Source organism: Balaenoptera borealis, assembly GCF_965194805.1.
Source record: "Balaenoptera borealis genome assembly, chromosome: 16".
Lineage (NCBI taxonomy): Eukaryota > Metazoa > Chordata > Mammalia > Artiodactyla > Balaenopteridae > Balaenoptera > Balaenoptera borealis.
Window position 1 is genome coordinate 5776213 of NC_138872.1, and position 21882 is coordinate 5798094.

At 39.4% G+C, this 21882-nt stretch overlaps 1 protein-coding gene across 1 annotated transcript; it reads right to left on the bottom strand.

The window, feature by feature from the left end:
- Window positions 1-27: 27 nt before the first annotated feature.
- Window positions 28-19963, bottom strand: SPO11 (SPO11 initiator of meiotic double strand breaks). The gene is made up of 13 exons (XM_082359343.1): window positions 18317-19963; window positions 16380-16493; window positions 14993-15081; window positions 14505-14571; window positions 14164-14272; window positions 13736-13819; window positions 12991-13027; window positions 12590-12699; window positions 10191-10290; window positions 9737-9774; window positions 8727-8803; window positions 6429-6540; window positions 28-5944 (listed from the first exon to the last, which is right to left on the bottom strand). Exons 1-13 carry the CDS (start codon window positions 18763-18765, stop codon window positions 5825-5827), a joined length of 1506 nt encoding a protein of 501 aa, XP_082215469.1. The 5' UTR covers window positions 18766-19963; the 3' UTR covers window positions 28-5824.
- Window positions 19964-21882: the final 1919 nt, after the last annotated feature.

Consider the following 21882-nt stretch of genomic DNA (forward strand, 5'->3'; position numbering starts at 1 on the left):
GAAGTCCTCGTGCCAGCAGTTTGCGGATTGGTCGAAAGTTGATGTAGCCGACGCAGCTGCCGAGCGACCGCTCTGATAAATCCGCGGCCCCGGCTGGCGAAGGTTAGTTACAATTTTCTCCTGTGAATGACAAGTCTAGCAAAATTACGATTGCCGCCAGTTCTCAAGGCCATCCTTCGAGAAGCTGATGGGACGCTGCCTGGTTTCCTGCCCTGGCCTCCCTATTTGCGACTGGGGTATCTTGAGCCATCTGGTCTCTTTGGACTTCAGTTTCCAGCTGTGAAATGGGGATAATGATGCCTAACTTCCAGGGCTATTCTTAATTAGGTTCAAGTAAAGTAACACACATGAAGGCCTTTTGCTAAGTGTAAGGTTCCATAGGAATATTAAGGGGCTGTTATGACGCACATGTGCCAACTCCGAATATTTCAGGTGGTTGCTTTTTCCCCCTTTAAGAATGTCTGAAGGAAAAAAAGAGGAAGGGATCTCCTGAGGTTGTGGTACATACACTGACCCTTCTCCTTTACTACTCACCGTGGGCTGCGTACCAAAAGCCTTGACATCTTCAGGGAGCCTGAGGATCCGCGGGACCTGGTTATAAAATGCAGTTTCAGAAGGTCCAGTGTGGGCCTGAGAACCCACATTTCTAGCAAACTCCCTGCTGAGGTTGCCAGGCCACGGACCGCAGTTGAGCACCGAGGATCTAGATGAGGTGTTTAGAATCACTTGGGGAAACTTTTAAAACACTCTGATGCCTCACCCTCAGAGATTCTGATTTAGTTGTTCTGGGGTGGAAGGAGGGAATTAATATTTTTTAAAAGCTCTCCGAGTGATTCTAAGATGCAGGCAAGGTTCAGAACCTCTCGTCTAAATAATGATGATAATAGTAATAGCTCCTTTAAGCACTGGATACTCATCTCCTGTAATTTCTTTACCAAGTGGATCATCTCATAGCATCTCTCAACTCTCAAAGCTCTCGCAGTGCTTATCATATTCTGTCTCATAAGATTGTGGGTGTATTTGCCTTGTCTAGCTTCCTAGATTTTAAACGTTGTCTCTTAAGGCCATGTATATAGCACCAAGCACAGTCTTACATATTTTGGTGTTTAATATTTGTCGAATTATATTTTCCATGCCCAAGGAATCTTCCAGAAGCCTCTGTTATGTACAATACTGGTTATTCAGCATGCTTAAAAAAAATCTTTCTGTTGTTTAGGGGTATGTAATCGACAAGCTGGTTTTGCATATACCATCAGTGGAACAATGGTAGCAGCAGGTGTACCCAAATATAACAGTAACACTCCTTGACTCTTTCTAAAGAGTGTTATTCAAACCCACACTTGTTCTCACAATGACACTATAGGTTAGGTGTTATCACTATTATCCCTATTTTACAGTTGATGAAATGAAGGCCAGGTTGTAACTTCTCCCAGCTACAAAGGCAGTGAGTAGAAGTGGAATTGGGATGCAAGCAGTCTGCCCCTCAAAATATGACTTTAGAGATGGCTGTCTGTGGCTTCACCTCACTTTTTCCCTCAGAAACAAAAAGGGGGATGAAAACAATCTGTATCCATGGGTATGACTATTGAGCCAAAAGTCTAGGTGAAAAATTTTAAAAATAAAAAGTAAAATTAAATTTTGGTCATGGCTATTATTCACATTAGTATACCCTTCTGCAGTTTTTTACACAAGGGAGTATTTATGAATGACTACACAGTTTATATTCCATTTCTGGGTAAATAGAAACTGAATGCTTGTAATTTTAGTATCAGTTCCTTTTCATTTGAAGTGATCTTTAATTCTGTTATTTTAATTAAAAAGTCCTAATATGTTGTCTTAAGGTTTTGTAAATAGCTTGGTTGCCACGAAGCACACATTAAGTGTAGCTTTACAAGGAATTGGGGCATCCAAAGATGATAATACAAAACGGGTTCCTGTCTAGAAGTGCTCAGTCTCACACAGAAATCCTCATGGTTTCCCCAGCCTCTTGTTGTGTCCCAGACTCTTCCACCCCATTCCTGAAAACAAGGACTTGAATATATATATATATTTTAATAGATCTTTATTGGAGTCTAATTGCTTCACAATACTGTGTTAGTTTCTGTTGTACAACAAAGTGAATCAGCCATATGCATACATATATCCCCATATCCCCTCCCTCTTGGGACGAATATATTTTAAAGAAATGTCCACCCAAAACAGTGGAAGGATTTGAGAGAACATAGAGCTTCTGCCAGCAGAGGGAGACCTTGGCTTGTTTTTACAAGATTTTCTTGGGATACATAACCTTTAAATGGTGAACAGAAGTCCAAACAAAAGTAATGTTTCTCAACAGTTTACTACAAAAACATCCCGTTGAAAATACTGTTTAGTACACATGTACTTGTGGCTTAGCTTTGACAGCATCTATTCTTTTCAGCACCACTGAACAGGTATCTACATCAAACAGGTCAACTGAGACATTCATTAAGGGAAGTTATAGATAGAAATCCTGGAGTGTTTTTTGCCTATTTTGTAGAAAGTGCAATATGGGTTTCTTTTTTCATGAAATCATGACTTCTGAAATCAATTAGCATCATCAGTGATGACGGTTAAATTTCCCAGAAACCTGGAGATATCACGAGAGCTTTTATTTTACGAGGGTGATTATGAGCCCTTAAGGAAAAAACCAAGATTCTCTGAACATCTTTCGGTTGCACCAGTTTTTATTCACTTTAATTATAAACAGACTCCAATCCAAATGTTCTTTCTTGATTAAAATTATGGAAATATTAAAAATAAATACAGATGGTAGAGACTGGAGCCTACCCGGGCTCTTTGGTGGGGCTAATGGCGGACTCTGGGAGGGCTCACGCCAAGGAGTACTTCCCAGAACTTCTGCTGCCAGTGTCCTTGTCCTCACGGTGAGACACAGCCACCCCCTGCCTCTGCAGGAGACCCTCCAACACTAGCAGATGCTAAAGAGATTCAGGGACTTCCCTGGTGGCACAGTGGTTAAGAATCTGCCTGCCAAGGCAGGGGACACAGTTTCGAGCCCTGGTCCAGGAAGATCCCACATGCCACGGAGCAGCTAAGCCCGCGAGCCACAACTACTGAGCCCACGCGCCTAGAGCCTGTGCTCCGCAACAAGAGAAGCCACCGCAGTGAGAAGCCCGAGCACCGCAACGAAGAGTAGCCCCCGCTTGTTGCAACTAGAGAAAGCCCATGCGCAGCAATGAAGACCCAATGTAGCCGAAAGAAAGACTCAGAGGAAGGGAGAGATCTATATAGGTTAAAACTCATGATGAGAGACTTCTTAGAAAGCTCCTTCAAGAAATGGCTCAAAATGTGACACAGAACAGTGCTACTCCAAGTGTAGTTAATGGAGGCGGTGTACTCCTCAAGTTGTTAGCTGTCCGTGATAAATTCAGAAAATAAGATTAAGCATTTAGAAACTTTTATAGTTGACTATTTTATGTGTTGAATCTAATAATATAAAAGTGAGCTATAAAAAATAAATAAATAATAAATACACAGGGTTAGAGGGGATGTCTGTTGTCAGTTGCCATTTTAAACAGCTGCCTATTTTACAGTAATACTTTTTAGAAACAAATCTTAAGAATGAGAATTCTAGCTGGGTCCCAAATAGCTACTAACATCAACTTTTCAGCTGCATCTAATAAAGATAGGGAGCAAAGCCAAACTGCAGTGCATTTTGCTCTCCTCCCATTTTCACTTCCCAAATAAATGAAAATTATTTTAAGTAAATTTCCAAATATAAACTTGAAATGAATTTAATTATCCAAACTGAATGTATCTGCAAGCCTTTTTCAAATTTATTTTCAAATTTTAATGACTATTATAGATTTTTTTATTCCTTCCCATTTTGACAGTATATCCTAATCCAGACATTTTGTGGCTTAACCATATATTTCTAAGTTAGTATTTTTCTCCTTTACAAAACTTGTCCAAATTCAATGATTATTAGCTGTTAAGGGAGGGAGTATGGCATAAATTCAAAGAAAAACTTGAGATTTATAAAATGTTTTTAGAATTTTCAATAGTCTCGCAAGTAAGTCAAATTAACAGTTACCAAAATGTTCTCAGAATGAAATACCTGGTTCTGATGTGACTAGAGAATATAACATAACAAGCTTGACATCACAGGCTTGATATCAGGGAGCCTTGATTTGACACCTCGCCAACAATAGAAATTGTAGACCCTTCCTGAGTGGTGTGCCTTCCCGGCCAAACGTGAAGCACTTTACATGTACCAGTATCGTGATTACAGCATGAACTCTGGAGTCAGACTCTCTGGGATTAGGTCCCAGCTCCACTGCTTGATAGTTATGTGACCTTGGCAAAGTTACTTAACCTCTCTGCATGTTTGTTTCTTCATCTGTAAAATGTGGATGATAAGAAAGGTACCTAGCTCATAGGGTTTCTGTGAAAATGAAATGAATGTTCGTAAAGCACCTAGAAAAGTACCTGGCACATGATAAGTGCTGTACAAGTATTTTCTTCCATTATTATATTGGACCTTATTTACCTCTTGAGCAGGGCGGGCTTCATGGCTGTGCTACATGTGCAGTCACACTGGCCCCAGGCCGAGAAGGGCCCCATGCTCGGTTTAATTCTCGGCTGCTGTCATCTTGAAATTCTTAATAACTCTTGAACAAGGGACCCTACACTTACCTTTTGCGCTGGGCCCCAAATATTCGGCACCCGGCCCTGCTCTTGAGGTAGAGAGTGTTACTGTCCCCATTCTGCTACATCTGGCTGGGTGGCTTTGGACAAGCAACATCTTCAGTGTTCTCACCTGTAAACTGTAAGTGTAACTACTGACCTGACAAGGCTCTTCTCAGGAGAATTAAATAAGATAACGTGCAAGCAGTGATTGGCACATACAAGTTCTCAGAAACATCTATTATTATTATTAACATTTATCTCAGTAAAAAACTAACCCAACATTTCTTTACTTCTCCTATAAATACATAATCTTGCTTACAATTATAATAAACTTTCCAGTGCAGTTAAAACTTTATTGAAAGTACAGAATAAAATCATAAAACTCATCTCTGGAAAAATTAAGATAAGTTTATGAGAGGAAAAGATCACATCTTTACTGTTATAGAAAGGCCTTATTAAAACTTGAGGTTTCTGTTAATCTTAAAACCAGTTCTTTGTTCTCTAAACCTAGACTAGAGAAGAATTCAGGTGACTTGAATTTGGGTGAGAACTGATACAACCCTGGGGAAATTTTTCAAATAAGTATATTATTTAAAAAAAGTATGCTCAAAATCAAAACAAAGCACTGAAGACTACATCAATCCAAATATTTATTCATAATAACCATTACTAATTTCACAGTAAATGAATGAGGTATGACCCTTATACTATGAAGATAAAGGAAAATATAACTAAGAAGAAACTGCTGGACACTATCATTCATTTGCAACCTCTCAAAGTTAGGTTATTATTATTTTTGTTACTAATAAGATACTCCATGCCTTAACATTACTTGTATTGTAGAAAGTAAATAAAATATTTCTGCAGACTTTGATGACATGTGTAAACATTTTTTTCAAACAAAATTTAAAAGTCAAAATAACATACATTCTTTTATGATTTACGTTAGAACATAGGATAGAAATTAGTCTCTACAGAGAAGGATAAAATAAAGCCTTCTGAAGAAAATTAGAGTGCAGCATTTTTTTTGACAAAAAATACAATTAACGGAAATTATTTTATTAAGACCATATGTTCTTTCCACAACAGCACCCACTGCTGAAAACAAAACTAACGAAAAGCCTCTTGCAATCACCAGATATATTCTGATATATTTTTATATCCATCCTCCAAATTTTAATTTGTTGGGTAAGTACACTCTGGAAAGATAATCTGATGATAGGAAGGTCAAAGCTTGAATTTCTGCCTTCATTTTAGAGTCTGCCATTATTTCCATCTGTCAATAAAAGTAAAATATAATCATACCAGAGTCCTTTGCTACAGTTCTGTCAACTCAAACTGATAAATCTAGATTTGTTTTATTCTCCAAAGCCATCGGCAATAACCTTTAAGTCAGCCAGAATATTCTGGAGCTGCTACAGCTAAAAATATTAGTATGGATTCCTTCAATAATTAGGAATGGTCTGGGATCTTTATAATTTCCTTCTCTCCTTTTTTCCCTCATGAACTATGATACAGCCATAGACAATGGGTATATAACTACGGTGAGGATAAACTAGATCAGCTCCACCCAGCTGATCTTACCTATTAGCATTCACAATTCAATGTTTCTACAACCATTTACTGCTGAACAACACACACGTTAGTTGTTGGTTATATAAAAATTCAAGGAGGATAGTTCCAAAATATTACGTAAATAGCCACTGCTAAAGTAAAAGGCAATAAAACATACAACATTTGAATTTTAAAAAGAAACGTACTTCTTTTCTCCAAAATGGTTGGCAAGTAATATAAGGTCTCTTCAGGATACTGTCAAGTTTCATTTGGTCCTGTTTTGTCAGTGGAATTAAAGTACCTTTAGGTATATTTAATCTGGAAAAAAATAGATGAAAAAAATCAGTAAAAACAAAGTGCTCCTGTAACTTTAAGGTCACATATATTTCATTTTTATTTATCATACTATTTCAAGAGACTCAGAAATAACAGATGAGAAAATTAGTACAGATCCACTTTTAAATACAGAATTTGGGGGATCTGGCATGTCTTAGACCAGCAAATGTTCAAGATCATAGCGGAAGTCTGTTTTAAGTTGTTGTTTTCTTTCATGCCACACTCACAGGACGATGACAGGAAGACAGACATTGGTTATAAAACAAATGCCGAGAACACTAACATCGTGTGTATCAACACCAAGGCAGCCCCCAGGGCACCGCAGTTTCGACGCGGTGAGCGCCACTATGTGTGGCCAGCAGCAAGATCCACTGTGGCATTTTAGGTTCCACTGAGTACTTAATTCTCTGTAATTCATTGAGAATTTTCTGGGCCGAAGAAGTTAGTCTATCAATTTTCACTTATGCATTCATGCATGCACACAGACATGCACACATCTATTTAGTTTTACACTTTTAAAAAGATTGTAATTTTATCTTGGTATGTGTTTTAAAAATAGAACATGAGAGGTCCAGGATTTATGTTGTGAACTGCTTTTTGAAGTCACAAATCCTGGATTTCTCAGGAGAGCTCCAGTTTCAAACAGTCTTTTTCAATGTCCCCATAATTATGACCATTTGCCAGTGGCAGCTCCTGAATAGGATGACAATTTGATTGAAAGGGAGGCCTAGAGGATTTCCCTTGAAGCCATGTTTGTGTTGCTATCACACTTTTTTCTTTGATTGTACATTTATTTAGAGTGGCTTTTGAGGGCACTGATGGAATTTATGAGATGCAGCTAGAGTTTCTTCAAGTTTTCCACCTCAATAATCAGATCCTCTGTCCTCAAGTTGTGTTAGAAATGATATTCCTACAAATAGATGACCCCCAAGGGATTTTGACCATGACATATACACTAAACTGACAAAACTTTGATTCACTAGAGCGTAAACATTCAAAAAACGAAAACTGAATGTTTTCTCTGGTGCCCTCATTTTGTAAGAAGCAGTGATTACCCAAAACCTGTTCATGTTCCATATTTATAAAATAAGCACCTGTTACCACGGTTTGCTCACTGCTTAAAGAAATCCAATAAATGTTTAATTTCATTCTCGCTGGCTAATTAAAACAATAAAGTATTTTTAAATATCACATTAGCAGAGATGAATAAAGTGATAATGTCTCATGCTGAAGGGCAGATGGGCTCTTACTCTCCAGGGAAAACAAAATAATTAACCTATCCAGAGGGCAGTCAAAGCCTTAAAAATGTGCATACCCTTTGACCCAGCAATTCTGGGAATTCGGCCTATGGGACTAATTAAGGCTACCGGGCAAAGATTTAGTTACAAGATGGCCCATCAAAGCACTACCCATTGGAACAGAGACGCGGAAACCACGCGAACGTCCAACTGCAAGGGGCTGACTGAATAAACACACGCAGAATTGGAACTCAGCAGAAGAAGCCATTCAGATGAGGTCTTAGGAATGTATTTATTGATAAGGAAAAGCGATCACATTGTGTTATGTGAGAAAAGCAGACTACAAAATAGAGTATGACTCCATTCTTTTGGAAGAAGTTGTGGCAATGCACAGCAAATAATCAACAAGGGTAAAGCTGTTCATCTGTAGGTGACTTTTATCTTGTTACTTAATGATAGTTTTTCTATAATGAACATATATATATTAAAAATGACAAAATTCAGATTTCCCAACTTTAATCTTAAAAGGAGATTTTTAAATGAAGTTAAAAATTTAAATCTATGATAAAGTTAATTCATATGGCAAATGGTGTTGTCAAGGATTACCATTTAACTAGATTCAATGCCTTCATACTTTCTAAGTATAAAAAAAATTACTAAACACTTTAACCATAAAGGTAAAAAAAAAAAAATGTCTTCTAGCTAGCTAAAGGTTCAATTAACTAAATATATTTAAGTATTTTAGTAGTTGAAACAGAAACGTGGATAAATGTAATTCATAATTATATAATCCCGAGTCATTGTGAACACGGTAAGTAAAAACCATTAAGTGCTTTCCCAGGTAGTGACTTTTTAGGCTGTTACATATTACATATTACATATTACAATGAATCATCATTTTAAATATCCTACTTCTGCTAACCACCTAACCTTTTGATATCAGAAGGGAGGAGACCAAGCCATCTAATAGCTGGAACTGTGAGATTATGGGCTTCAAAAGACATAGCCTAAAATAAAGAGCAGAAGTATATTAGCTAAGGTATGCAGAGAACTAGCATACTTGTTTTTGCAGCAAATTTTTTAACTTATTAGGAAGGACCAGTACTGAAGACTTCACACCCCCAGAGACCACAGAAGTAAGAAAAAATCACCAGGGGCTTAGCTAAACTTGACTTTCAGTGGAGGTTTTAAAACTGCTCTGTAGTATTTCTGTATTGGTTTTCTATAAAGTAAAACTACAAATGACCCCTCTGACCTGCATTTACTGTTGTTCATGATTCCATACCTTAACACCTTGCTCCACCATCCTTTTCATCTGCTATAAACATATACATCAGGACACTCAAGGTGTACACCAATGGTTCCCAAACTTCACCATGTGTCAGAACCACTTGGAACGCCCACCCTTGGAAATCCAGACTCAGGAGGTCTGGATGGGGATTGAGATTTGCATTTCTAACAAGTTCCCGGGTGATGCTGATGTCCAGGACAACATTTTTGACAACCATTGACGCGTGGTAGTTGCCGTCTCTAGTGGTGAAGTTTGGTGATCTTTTCCTTTCTCCTTATGGTTGGAATTGGAATTCAACCAATGGTTGGAAGTCGGAATTCAAGGCTATATATAATTTTCAGGGTATAATCAATGATCAATGTTGCTATGCTGAGGGCCCACAGTTACTTCAGCAGGCCAGGAAAGTGGAGGATAATTAATGCCTCTTGCCCACAGGTAGTCCCACTCTGTCATCGGCAGTCACACTGGTCATGCTGGAAGCTGGAATCACAGGTCTCAAATAGACTGGCCCTAGACTAGGACAGTAGCTTCCCCGGTACATTTTGGGGGCCCTTAGCTTACTAGGGGCTGATAAGTAAATGCAGAAATCACTTCAGTGAATATAAAATATCTCAATAGTGAAAAAGGAAAAATATTTTTCTATACTTACCATAGATCCATACTTATAGATACACATTATTTCTATGCCTGTTAAAAGAAAGTTAACTTTAAAATTAGTCTTCTTGCATATTATAGGCTAGATAATTATACCTAACATCTGCAATTTTTATTTTTGTGGACATTACCAATGGAAAATTTATGGTTCAGTTTAATACGGTAAAAACAGCGATAAGTTGCCCCCAATGATTACAGTCATTCATTTTAATCTAATAATCATATTCTTTTAATTTTTTTTTTTCAGCCACGCTGCACGGCATGTGGGATCTTAGTTCCCAGACCAGGGATTGAACGCGTGCCCACGGAAGTGGAAGTGCAGAGCCTTAACCACTGGATGGTCAGGGAAGTCCCAGAATATTTTATGAAAGTGTTCTATGAGCAGAAAAACACAACTACAGATATGATTTATTATGACTATTGTTTCAAATAGTCCAACAATAAATTACCATGAGGATCAGCATCTACAAGAGTGAAAATAGGAATGTGAAATGTATCCCACAGCTTCTTGACTAAAAGTCTTGTGTTCAGATCAGGTACTCCCTTTCCCTAAAAGCAAGTATTGAAATCATTTAGTAGAATGAAACTGATCCAACTATATTCTTATTTTGTTAGTAACTTAAAAGTTAGATCCCCTCACCTTAAATTTCAGGTGATGGAAGACTGGTTTTGACTGTGAAAAAATGTACACTATATACAACAGGGTGAAAAAGCCCACATAACTTCATACCTTTGACAATTATCCCAGTCCTAGAAAATAATCCTAAGGAAATATTTCAGCAGAAACAGAAATAAGAAAAATCTGACATACATAAAGATGTCCACCGCAGGGTTATTTAACAGGACAGAAACTATGATAAATAGCCAAAATACCTCACAACAGGGACATGGAGAGGCAGCAGAGCACGGCGGTGAGATGCACCAGCTTTGGGGCCAGACAGCCTGGGCTGGCATCTGGCTTTGCCACTTCTTGGCAGCATGAACCCGAAAGAGTCACGAAGACTCTCTGAAGTTTGGGGCTTCTTAACACCTTATAAAATTACTATAGGAATTAAATTATTTAATGATTTATAAAGCATTTAAAAGAGTACCTGGCTTACATTCAGAATTTAATAACCCTAAGCAGTGGAAGAGTATTATGAAGCCATTAAAACAATAATTATGTAGAAAAGTAATTTAAAGAGCTTTACAATAGCATTAAGAGAAAAAAGCAGAAAACCAAATGAAACATGGAGCAGAGAAGGAAGCAAGCAGAGAGAAGAATGGGCTTTCCATGCGACCGCTCTGAGTTTGAACTCCCTCTCCGCCAATCATGAGCGGGTAAAGTTGGGTTGGTTTCTTAGCGTCTTTGGCCGTGGTTTTATTTATAAAATGGGATAAATATGCCTGCCACACAGTTATGGGGCTACAGCAATGTGCAGCTGAACTACCTGAATCCCAGCCCTAGTTCTGACCAGCCTTAAGATTGCGGTGAAACACCTTCCTGGGTCCCATTGTCCTACTGTTAAAATGGGGATGATAATAATACCTACCTCACAAGGTTGGAGAGACTTTACACGTTGCTATGTGAAAAACAGCACTAAAATGGGAACCCTTATCGTATCCAGTGCCCGGCAGAGCTCCTGGCACATCATGAGCACTTACTGAACGCTAGTGTATTTTAATTTTTTCCTTTGGGAACGACTACACATGTATGTGGTAGAGGAGACCACAGAGGAGTACCAAAGGCTCCTTCCTAGCCTGGCCCTCGGTTCTCAGCTCCCCTCTGTAGAAACAGCTACTACAGGTCAGCTGCTTGTGGGTGTTTCACCATAGCAAAGACAGCAATTATCAGTGGACACCATGATAGCACCAACACGTAGGTAGGCAAGGACTAGGAGGCAGCCTACAAGAGGAAAGACAAGGTAGAAAAAGAAATGTGACAGAAAGCCGAGCTTTACTTGCATCTCCGATGCGCTAGTACCAGCCGTGATTCAAACGCCAACAGCTGAACAGAGGCCGGGGCCTGGGCAGCTTCCTCTGTCGGTAGTGGCTTGGCTTCCTATCAGCCCAGCAAGCATGCACTCTCACCAGGGAGGTGTGAAAGCTGAGGAGGACTGGACCAAAGTGTGAGCCACAGGACACCCCCACTGAGAGATCACTTCAGGGGTTCAGGTAGCGCCTTTATTACTTATGAGCTCTCAGTCTGCATTTGCCATCTCAACCGTTCTCCCCTCATTTCAAACTGGGCAGAGGCCACTAGGATTTCCTGCTATCATCTCAAATTCATATTTCTAAAACTACATTCAACATCTTTCTGCCGCGAAGAACTGAGCCTTCCCGCCAGTTGCCCTGTAGTATCGCTGGTGACATCATGGTAAAGTTCCACACACCAGAGTCATTTTGACTCCTTCCTCTCATCCCGTGGTCACCACGTCCTTTTGGATTTGCCTTGGAAATGCCCTTTGCTTAAGTCCTTTCTCCTTAATCATTCCCCTGCCATCCTTCCACCCAAGCAACCACCTGAGAGCCTCTGGACAGGCTCCCCAAATCCAGTTATGTCCCTCTCTGTCTAACTGATGATGCTGCCACACTAATCCTTGTCATTTCCATTCTCACCAATCCACTTTTGTAAGCACCTGACATTTACACTATATCAGGATGCCTCCTGGGAGGCGTTATTTGATTTCAGTCAGATTTGAGGATGGTTAAATAAACACCTTGGAAATTCTTGTTCTATAATCCCAAAGGATGCATCATATTGATAACAGAATGCTGTCCAAGCTTATGGATGATGTTATAAACCCCTCTTACCAATCACCAATGTAGTATGTTAGTCTTGGAATAGTGGTAAAAGTAGATAATATACCGTAACCATGATGCACGGAGACATTTTGGTGCAAAAATTGTCATCTAGGAGCCGCTGAAATGTCGCATCTTTTTCTACAATTAATAGAAATTTTGCATCTGTAATTAAATCTGTGAAGTTAAGGCTGATAAATTTAAGGCACGAGTATTTCAATTTAACCACTAACTAAGTAACGGTTATATTTGAAGGTAAACAGATATCTATTCACACACAGTATTTAGATATCTGTCTCTCCTACTAGATGGTGAGCTCCTAAAAGGATCTTAAAAAAGGGACCATGGTGTGCTCATCTTGACCACTACAGGGTTTGGCTTGTTGGTTACACATTATGAAGGCTTGATTTATCAAAGTCATGGATGAATGAACATTCTAGACGTTTAAATAGTTTTCCCAAAGGATACTCCGAATTCCTTGAATATTAGATGGCACAGCAACAGCCTAACAAAACAAGACAGTTTTTATTGTAAATAAATAGCAAGCTTAACGACATTTAAAAATTTATCACAAAAATCCTATATTTTCATTAAAAAAATACACCTGTTATCAGAGGTCTATGCCTCAGTAAGAAAACAGTAGGAAACAGATTTACTTTTCAGTAAGAAAACAGACATATGACCTAAACTACTTCCCAGAAGGTGAGAATTTCTTGGAAATTTTATAGATATATGGCTTAAAAAGCAGAAACTGATGAAGGAAAGACTTCCTTATGCAGGATCTCATAGGTGTCATTCTCCTCTTTCCAAAATGGTGAGCTGGCCCTTTCCAAACTTCTGTGATAGTTCAGTACTGTGGGCTTTCTACGTACCAAGCCTAACAAATAGTTTAGTAACAAACATTAATTTCAGAACCAGAAAATTTTATGAAGATTACATAAATAACCATGCTAAAAGGGTCAGGTCATGCTCTACCTGAAAACAACAGTGTATTTTAAAAAGGAATGTGTATGTTTGTTTCTTTCAATATGACATTTGGCAACTGGCATATTTTGAAACTAATGTACAACCCTGTACAGCATATACATATTCATCGATTTTATTTTAAAATCTTAAGCTCCAAACTACATAACAAGGCAGTAAATAAAATGCATTTCAAAAACAAACGATCTGAAATGGAGTTAAAACACATGAAAACATTAATGATGCTTACTGTTGCACATGCACAATTCACCTTGGTGCCATCTTCCTCGATATACCTTAAATTGCCAGCAATTAAACCTTTTGATGTAGATAACTGAAAAAATAATAGACATATCTGAAACCTTTTTCTTGAGTTTACTTTATGCTTCTAAGTCCCTTCTCATGTTCACCTGCTAAATTATATGTATTTTGGCTCAGACTGGAATTTAAGAAATAAAGGAGAAAATATGTAAGAGCATTTAGAAATGAAAAATATTTGATAATTCATCTGTTTTGGCTCATTTATCCAAGGGAATACAATGAGAATAGATTATTTAAATTCATAGTGAGAAAAACATAGTATCAAAAATATGGAAAGAAGGCACAGATTACATTTATTCTTCTATTACAATTTTTATATGTTTTGTCTTAAAATGTTTTGTATGAAATGCTACTTACTATATGCAGACTTCTCCTCGGCACTTTTAACATACAGGAAATATCATTGATAATATTGTCCACAACAGTCTGGTTACCAAAGAGTTGGCTGTCGGTGTAATATATGTCTCTATGAAAATTTTAAAAATATATATTTTAATTAACCATATTCTCTTTGAATATGATAAGTATTGGAGTATTAATTGAAGAAAGCTTTAAGTGGATGAAGGCAACATACAAGCAAAGTAGTTTACTACCCATAGCCTAGTTTTATGTAACTTTTCAAAACATATAATGAAAGTTAATGCCACTAAATCTCACACTGCATTTTAAAGGGTAATTTATTAGAACAATGTACTTACCGTTTGGTTGCGTAAGTGTTGCTCTGTACTAATTTATAAATCATGGACAATATTTTAAGAATTAGCGCTGGAAAATAAGATGCAGTAAACAAGTTACTCATCATTTTTCTTATGAATTCAAAACATACTGCTATCAAGGATTTTAACTGTCCTCAGTTACTTTCCACAATATTACAAAAATTATCCTCCCAAAATAGAAGTGTTAAGTACAGAATAATAATTGCCTGAAGAATCAGATAAAATTAATTGCTCTATGTACAGCAAAATTGAGAGAATACTTTTCCACTGACTCATGCATCTTGAAAATTTCTTTTGAAATAATACTTTACTTCCATGGTTATTAACAATGCAAAATTCTATAAATGTATTTCAAGTACAGGGTGGCCTATTAAAGAACAAGTAAAATTATTTAGCTAGGAAAAACTATAACCCAGAAGGTAACCAAAATTATTTATTTTACTACAGAAAGCTAAGAAAGATTAATTTACCAAAATTTTTAACTGATTTTGGTGAATCACTTTTGATTTTTCTTGTGGTACAATGAGATACCATGTGAAGACCCACAGAATCTTCAAACCTGTCATTTTGTTTAAAGCAAGGGAATAGAATAAAAAAGAATTAACTTCTGAACACCAAACAATATACACTTAATGTCCTCTTCTGAACATCATTTAAATCCCCATTTCTTCTCAATGTAAGCACTGATATATTATGATAACCTCGTTTATAAGCTTAGATAATTCCAGGTGGTAATTAGGTAATTAGCTTTGCAACATACAGAGGCACTAAAAGCAAGTGTATAAAATACATGAATTAAATACCTTTAATTATGATGTGTGTGTGTGTATTTCTTTCTTTCCCAGGAAGATATTTAGGGTATGTGAACTATTACCAAATATTTCACAATTTTATTAGCATTTTGCTCATTTTCTTGATTGGTTTATTTAATTGATTGGTTTATTTAATAATTTTACTCAATTTAATAATAAGTTTTGAAATGTTTTGTTTAATTTACCCCCAAAGTTACAGTAAATGAAATAACAATTTAGACTAGGTTGTTAAATTGAACTGCCAAGCCTGTCCTAAAGGTGGCAGAAGGCACCAGGCAAATAGGCTAGGTGACAGCTGCTTCAAGATCCATCTTACAAAATATGATTCAAAAGTTTACAGTTACATTAATTATATTGATCATAAAAGAATACTTAGTGCCTAAAGAGCCTTAAAATTACTTTAATTCTGTTTCTGTAACTCTTATTGAAGACTATTCTTGTAGTGTTTTTCATTATTAAGTGGAAAGTGTCTACAGGTTGATGATCTGAAAGAAACAAACTATGTAACTAGGTTCCAGGACTTAGATAAAGCTGTTTGCTGATTTTACCCTCTTGGACACAGGACTTAGCAGGGGGAGATTTGCTAGGGGAAAGAGCCATCAAAATGTGCTCTATGTTCAGGATACATTTATTTTGGTCTCAGTATCAGGACTGGTTGTAGCTCCCCTGAGCAAGTGGTTTGCTTTTGCAGTGTAGATGAGAATTCCACTGGTGCTATTTCCCCCTTTTGAGTGCTAGAAAGCTTAGATCCAAGTCTGGAGCCTATTTTTAGCAGGACTGTGAGACTTTATCATATGCATTTTGAATTCTAACCCCTTTTGGTGCTCCATTTTTTGTTCCTAGCATTGTTTTCCCTTTGCCTTATCTTTCACACCTACTTCTAGTTTATAAAACCTGCCTGTATGGTATGTATTTTGTAAACTTCCTTAGATCTTTTTGGCAGGGTAAAGGCAATAAAAAGAATTAAATCCAACTAGAACTCGAACTCAAACTCAAATAATGACATAGATACTGCATTTAAAAGTAAAAAATGCAAAATGCCCACTTTATATTCTCCCAGCTTGATCTGTTGTCTATTGTGAATGCAGGTGCTTCATTTCTTGCCAAGCTTGTGATTATGTCTTGGATAACATTTTCTATAGATGCAAGAACCTCAGAACTGAAACAATAAATACACCATGATTCAATCTTAATTCTAAATTAGACCTTTAAAGTATGTAACATTTCCCCAGATCAATATTAAAGTAATTTTTAGTTTCATTGGTTGTTTTTTAAGACTAGGTGATATATGTCAATGATATTCTCTCCCACTAAATTTTTACAACAGTAATGCATTAAAACAACAACTGTATTTATAGTGGTGAATTACAGAGAAATTTCATTTGCTTGTAATTTTACTTCTCAATTACCAATTGAAGTAATATCTCCCTTTTAATGACTAGACAATATAATTTATAAATATATTTTTATCTACTCTTCATATCAGCCTACTTTAAATACAAACTCATTGACTTGAAATACTACTGATAAATCTTTTAATTAAAATTGATGTAATACTTGCTTTGAATTAATTTCCCCAAAATGCAAAGCGAAAATATTTCAAAAGAAAAACTTCGTGCTGTAGCACGTTACCTTAATTGATCTCATGCCATAAATCAGCCCTTTTGAATTTTAGTGACACAAAAAGAAAAAGTTTAATCACTACCATAAAAGGACTTGGCAACTACTACACCACAGAAAATTATTAAGACTTAGCCCAGTTTTCTGTCAGCTGACTTTTAATTTCACAAGCCATCAGCTTCAAAAAATGTTTTTCTGTTATAAACACCGTAAGAATATTGCCTAGGAAGGGAACTCATATTAAATCTAGAAAATGCACAAAATGTAGTGTTCTAATTTCCACAGAAACATCAGAGTTTTCATTGAAAATGCATGTATCAGAAAATAAATTTTAAAACATTTCATATTTTCTAATAGTGGGATGCAAAACCTGATTCAAATATCTCATTTTTCCAGCCTGGAAAAAAAAAGTTACAATAACATTATGACCAACTTTAAAACAACCAGATTTCCATCTGAAATGTAAAAAGGGACTTCCACCCCTTTCTTTCCTTCACTCCCAGTTCTCCCTTAAACTAAATCCTTTTGTAAAAAAATTTTTGTGGGTTTTTCCGGCTTTTTGGTTTTTTGGTAGTTGGTTTGGGCTTAAAAGTAAAAGGCAGTAATTTGTTTAAGTGAAAAAGTTTGCAGATAAATGGGAAAAGCAGATCAAGGAAGCAGAACAACAGAGCATTTTAAGTAAAAGTGGTGAATAATGTAAACATAATTTCTGTAGTTAACTCCAAGCTGGGCAGCTGGAGAATCTCGTAACTGATTTTATCAGCACCGCACTCTGAGCTAACCTCTAACTGCTTTAATCGATTTAAAGAAGTGTACATTCTCTTCACTTCGAAGTCAAAAACCCCATTGCCTCACTAGAAACCACTTAAAATGTGTTGACTTCCTTGTTCATTTTGATAAAACACACTTATTGAGAACTCACAACATTGACTTTCCCCCCTTCCAAAAAAAAAAAAAAAAAAGCCTGAAAACTTCTAAATTTTTACACTTTTGTTTTTTTTTTTAAACAAACACAAGGCCAAACTGTGCCCTAAACTCCCCCAAACTGTTAGGATTTCAAAAACTCGTGAACCCAGCTGTGGGGTTGCTCCTGGAACATTCTAGAAGACATGGGGGGGAGGGTGGTCTGTCACCAGGCTTTCTGAGTTCAAAATAAGTTAACAGCAGAGAAAGGGGGTCGCTAAACAAGGGCCTTTCTCGGGGTTCAGGGCTGGCGGGCCCAACAGGCCTCACCCTGGGGCCGCCACAGTGGGAGACGGGAAGGGGGTCCAGCATTTCCCCACAGAACACCTCAAGCCCGGCTGCGCCGAGGAAGTTTTTCGCCAAGTCCCGGCGTCTGCGCCCCAGAAGGAGCCCTCATACCTAGAGGCCAGGTGCATCCCCCCGCCAGCGGGCTCCCCGCCGCCTTTCCTCAGGGCGGCCAGCAGGGAAGCCCTGTGCTGGTCCAAAACCTGGAAGAACGAGGCCTCAGGACCCCTGGGTGCAAAGGCCATGAGGACCGCCCGGCAATGAAAGTGTCCAAGAGCAGGAACTTGACTTGGGCTGATATCGCCCTTCCCCGCACCCACAGAGCACTTCCGGGAAAGGACGCAGCTCCTTTCCCGCACTTTCTGGAGAGGGCTGACCGCGCATGTGCACTCCTCACCAACCCCCCCCCCCCCGCCCCAGGCGGAGCTGGACCAACGCATGCGCATAGCATCTCCATTGAGTGAGGCGTGCATGCGCGGGGCTCTCTCAGGTGCAATCCTACCTGGGAGGCAAAGTGAGGGACCGTTGTCTGGGCGCCGTCTGGCAAGTATGGGGACCAGCATAAGGGACCAGAAGGGTGTGCTTGGAATGTGGGACCTAGATTTGGGACCTTGAAATTGTTTTATGTCTTTTTTTTTGGGGGGGGGCTATTTATGGACAGTAGCACCAGCGGTTTTTCACTGAAACAAATAGTTATGGCTATCCAACTGTGTGTCAGATACAGCTCTAGGCACTGGGTTCAGCTCAGGATCAAGGCAAACAAAATTCCTGCCCTTGCTAACATTTATGAAGTAGTTGAGGGCTTAAAAGCCCATTTCATTCAGCCTCTCTATTTTAATTCCCATAACCATGCCAAGAGTTTCCTAATATGATCATGGGGATTTTGCAGGAGAGGAGAAAGTGAGGCCCACAAGCTCAGGCAGGCCTGGGTTAACATCCCAACTCCATCACTTTGTTGGCTTGCCAGATTTAGCAAATTATAATACAGGACCCTCAGTTACAATTGAATTTCAGATAAACAGTGAATACTTTTTTTAAGGATAACCAGGTTCCACGCAATCTTTGGGACATACTTTTACTAAAAAATTATTTCATTGTTTGTCCGAAGTTCGAATTTAACTGGTCGTCCAGTATTTTAACCTAGCAACCCTGCCCTCGCAGATTTGGTGAGCTGAGCCTTTACCCCTGCTCTCTTCTAGAGCAGAAGATAGGAATTCTGAAGCCCCGCGGAAGGAGTCCTGCCTCTGGGGGACATTTCTTTGAGAGAGAGGACAGCGGGAGAGGCCCTGGAGCAAGGTGGCTCTGAAGCCTGTGGGAACAGGTCCTTTATGGTTGGGGTCCTGGGGGCTTTGCCCCAGAAGAGCCACCTGACATCAGGCCCTCTCCAGAGAGCTATTTTGTTCCCTCAGTTCCTGGTGATTTGATAGTGTTGAAACAAAACCTGCTTTCCCATCATAAATAACAAACTCCCTCTGTTCATAACGATGAGTGTCTGTGCCGAGCCAGGTGCTGAGGGCCTTCGTTATTATCAACACAAATACTTCCTCACCGCCTACCCTGCACTAGGCACTTGTAGTTATTGAGGTCACGTCTGTGAGCAAGGCGGACAGAGTCCTTGCCTTTAGGGGACTCACAGTCTAGGGGAAGGGGGGAATTGAGGAGAAACAGGTGAACACTTAAATAATTAAATTGGCAGGGTGACTTAAATCAACAACCCTAAGCTGTAAAAATTATTCTCCCCATTTCACAGGTGAAGAAACTGAGGCTTGGAGAGGCTGAGCAGTTTGGGCAAGATTGCATTGTGGTCGGCGACGGAGCTGGCAGGTAAACCTTGACTCCCCAGTGGAGCTCTTACCGCTAGATTATGAGGCACCACTGAGGGTCTGGCCGGGAATGCATCATAATTTTGCGGGGGTTTCTTTGGTGGTGGAATTACCCCTCCGGCCTCAGCTTTTACATCTTTCAGATGAAGGCATTGCAGCAGGTGGGTTCTCCATGAGAAACAAACAATAAAAGGCCTTTGAAGGGAGAGGCTGAGTCAATGACACCATTGAGGCTTGTCTGCTGGGAGGCACCTCTCTCCTGGGACAGAAACCATCTGACCACTGATCACTGTCTCTCAGGAGGGCAGACCCTTCTGTATCACGTAGCGCTACGCTCAGCCAGGAGCCAGCGGCCTCACTAGACCTGACATGAAATGAAAGGTCCTGAGCTGGGCGGGGGCCCTGGGAGGGGATCAAAACAGTGAAGGGAACAAACCCATAATAAAGCTGGCCTTCCTGTGGGGAGAAACCGCAAGGTGCAGACTTGAAAGGGCCTCGCTGGGGTTCCCACTGCGCAGACCAAAGGGGGAGGCCTTAGCCCTCCTCCCAGGCAGCTGCAGCCTTGCCCTCAGGTCTCCACCTCCACTCAGGTAACTCGCATGCACACCGTGCACCTCCTTCACATCAAAGTGAAGCCCAGCCCCAGGCTGAGAGGAAACCAGAAAAACAGATATTCCACCCCTAGCAACAGATTGCAGAGGAAACTTGCAGACGCCACTTTGCAGGGCAGTCCCAGTACCAAGTTCTTTCTTCCTACTGGCCGGCTGTGCTCAGCACAGGGACAGGGGGTGGGGGGACGCCCCAAATTGTGTTCAAACGGCATTCCGTTGGGAAAATGAAAAGCTTTTCCCCAAACCTTACTAGTGGGTCTTTCCTCCAAGCTCAGCCTGTCACTTAGAAACTTGTTTGAGGGCCAGAGCCTCCATGAGGGTTGGAAAGAGCGTCGCTGAAATTAGGTGCAGTTATCGTTTCCATGTCTAACGCACCAAAAAAGGGAAAGGAGGTGGGGAAGGATGGGGAGGCCCTTCCAGCAAACCCGGCGGGAGAGGGTGCTGTGCATGTTAGATTTTTTTTAAGTGTTTTTTTTTTTTTCAAGCAAATGTGAATGAATTTTAACATATTGTAGAATTCTTGAGAGGAAAAGAGTAGAGAAAATGCTCTCATAATTTCTTTACTTCTTGGGGCTTTATAAGGTGTTTTACTTTTGTGTTTTTTTAACTTCTTAAAAATTATAAGAATGACACATGCTTCCATAAAATATTTTCGTAATTCAGAAGGTATGAAGTAAAAATGAAAGAAACCCTCTCCCAGCTGCAGCCACTCACTGCCCCACCTCCATTTGTCCTGCTTGGGACTCTGTGATCCTTCTGAGCCTGGAATTAGTCCTTCTTGCCCTGAGGGCCTTTGCACTTGCTCTTCCCTTAACAGCTTGGAATGCTTTGTCCTTTTTTCCGTCCCACCTCTCCGCCCTCCCTCCCTAAATCCAACCTGGCTAATTCTCCTATGTCCTTCAGATCTGGTCTGGACCTCTCCCTGCACTGCCCCTAAGTCTTGAGCCCTGTTTTCCCCTTGTCTCAACATGCCCTCCTTTCTCTCCCCAGGAGAGCAGGGGCTGTGCTCAGACAGTGGCCCCAGTTCCCCTGGGCCTGGCACATGGAAGGTACTTACTCAGTTGTGTTTGTTGAATGAATGAATGACTCCCTGTGGGATTATCTCTCTGTAATCTCTTTGTAGTATTTCATCCCAGTCATCTTTCTGCAGATGCCTGAATAAGCATACTTTTTTTATATGAATAGACCCTACTCTGCACTCTTCTGGTATTGCTGCCACTGGTCATAATAGTCACTGCAGTTTTCT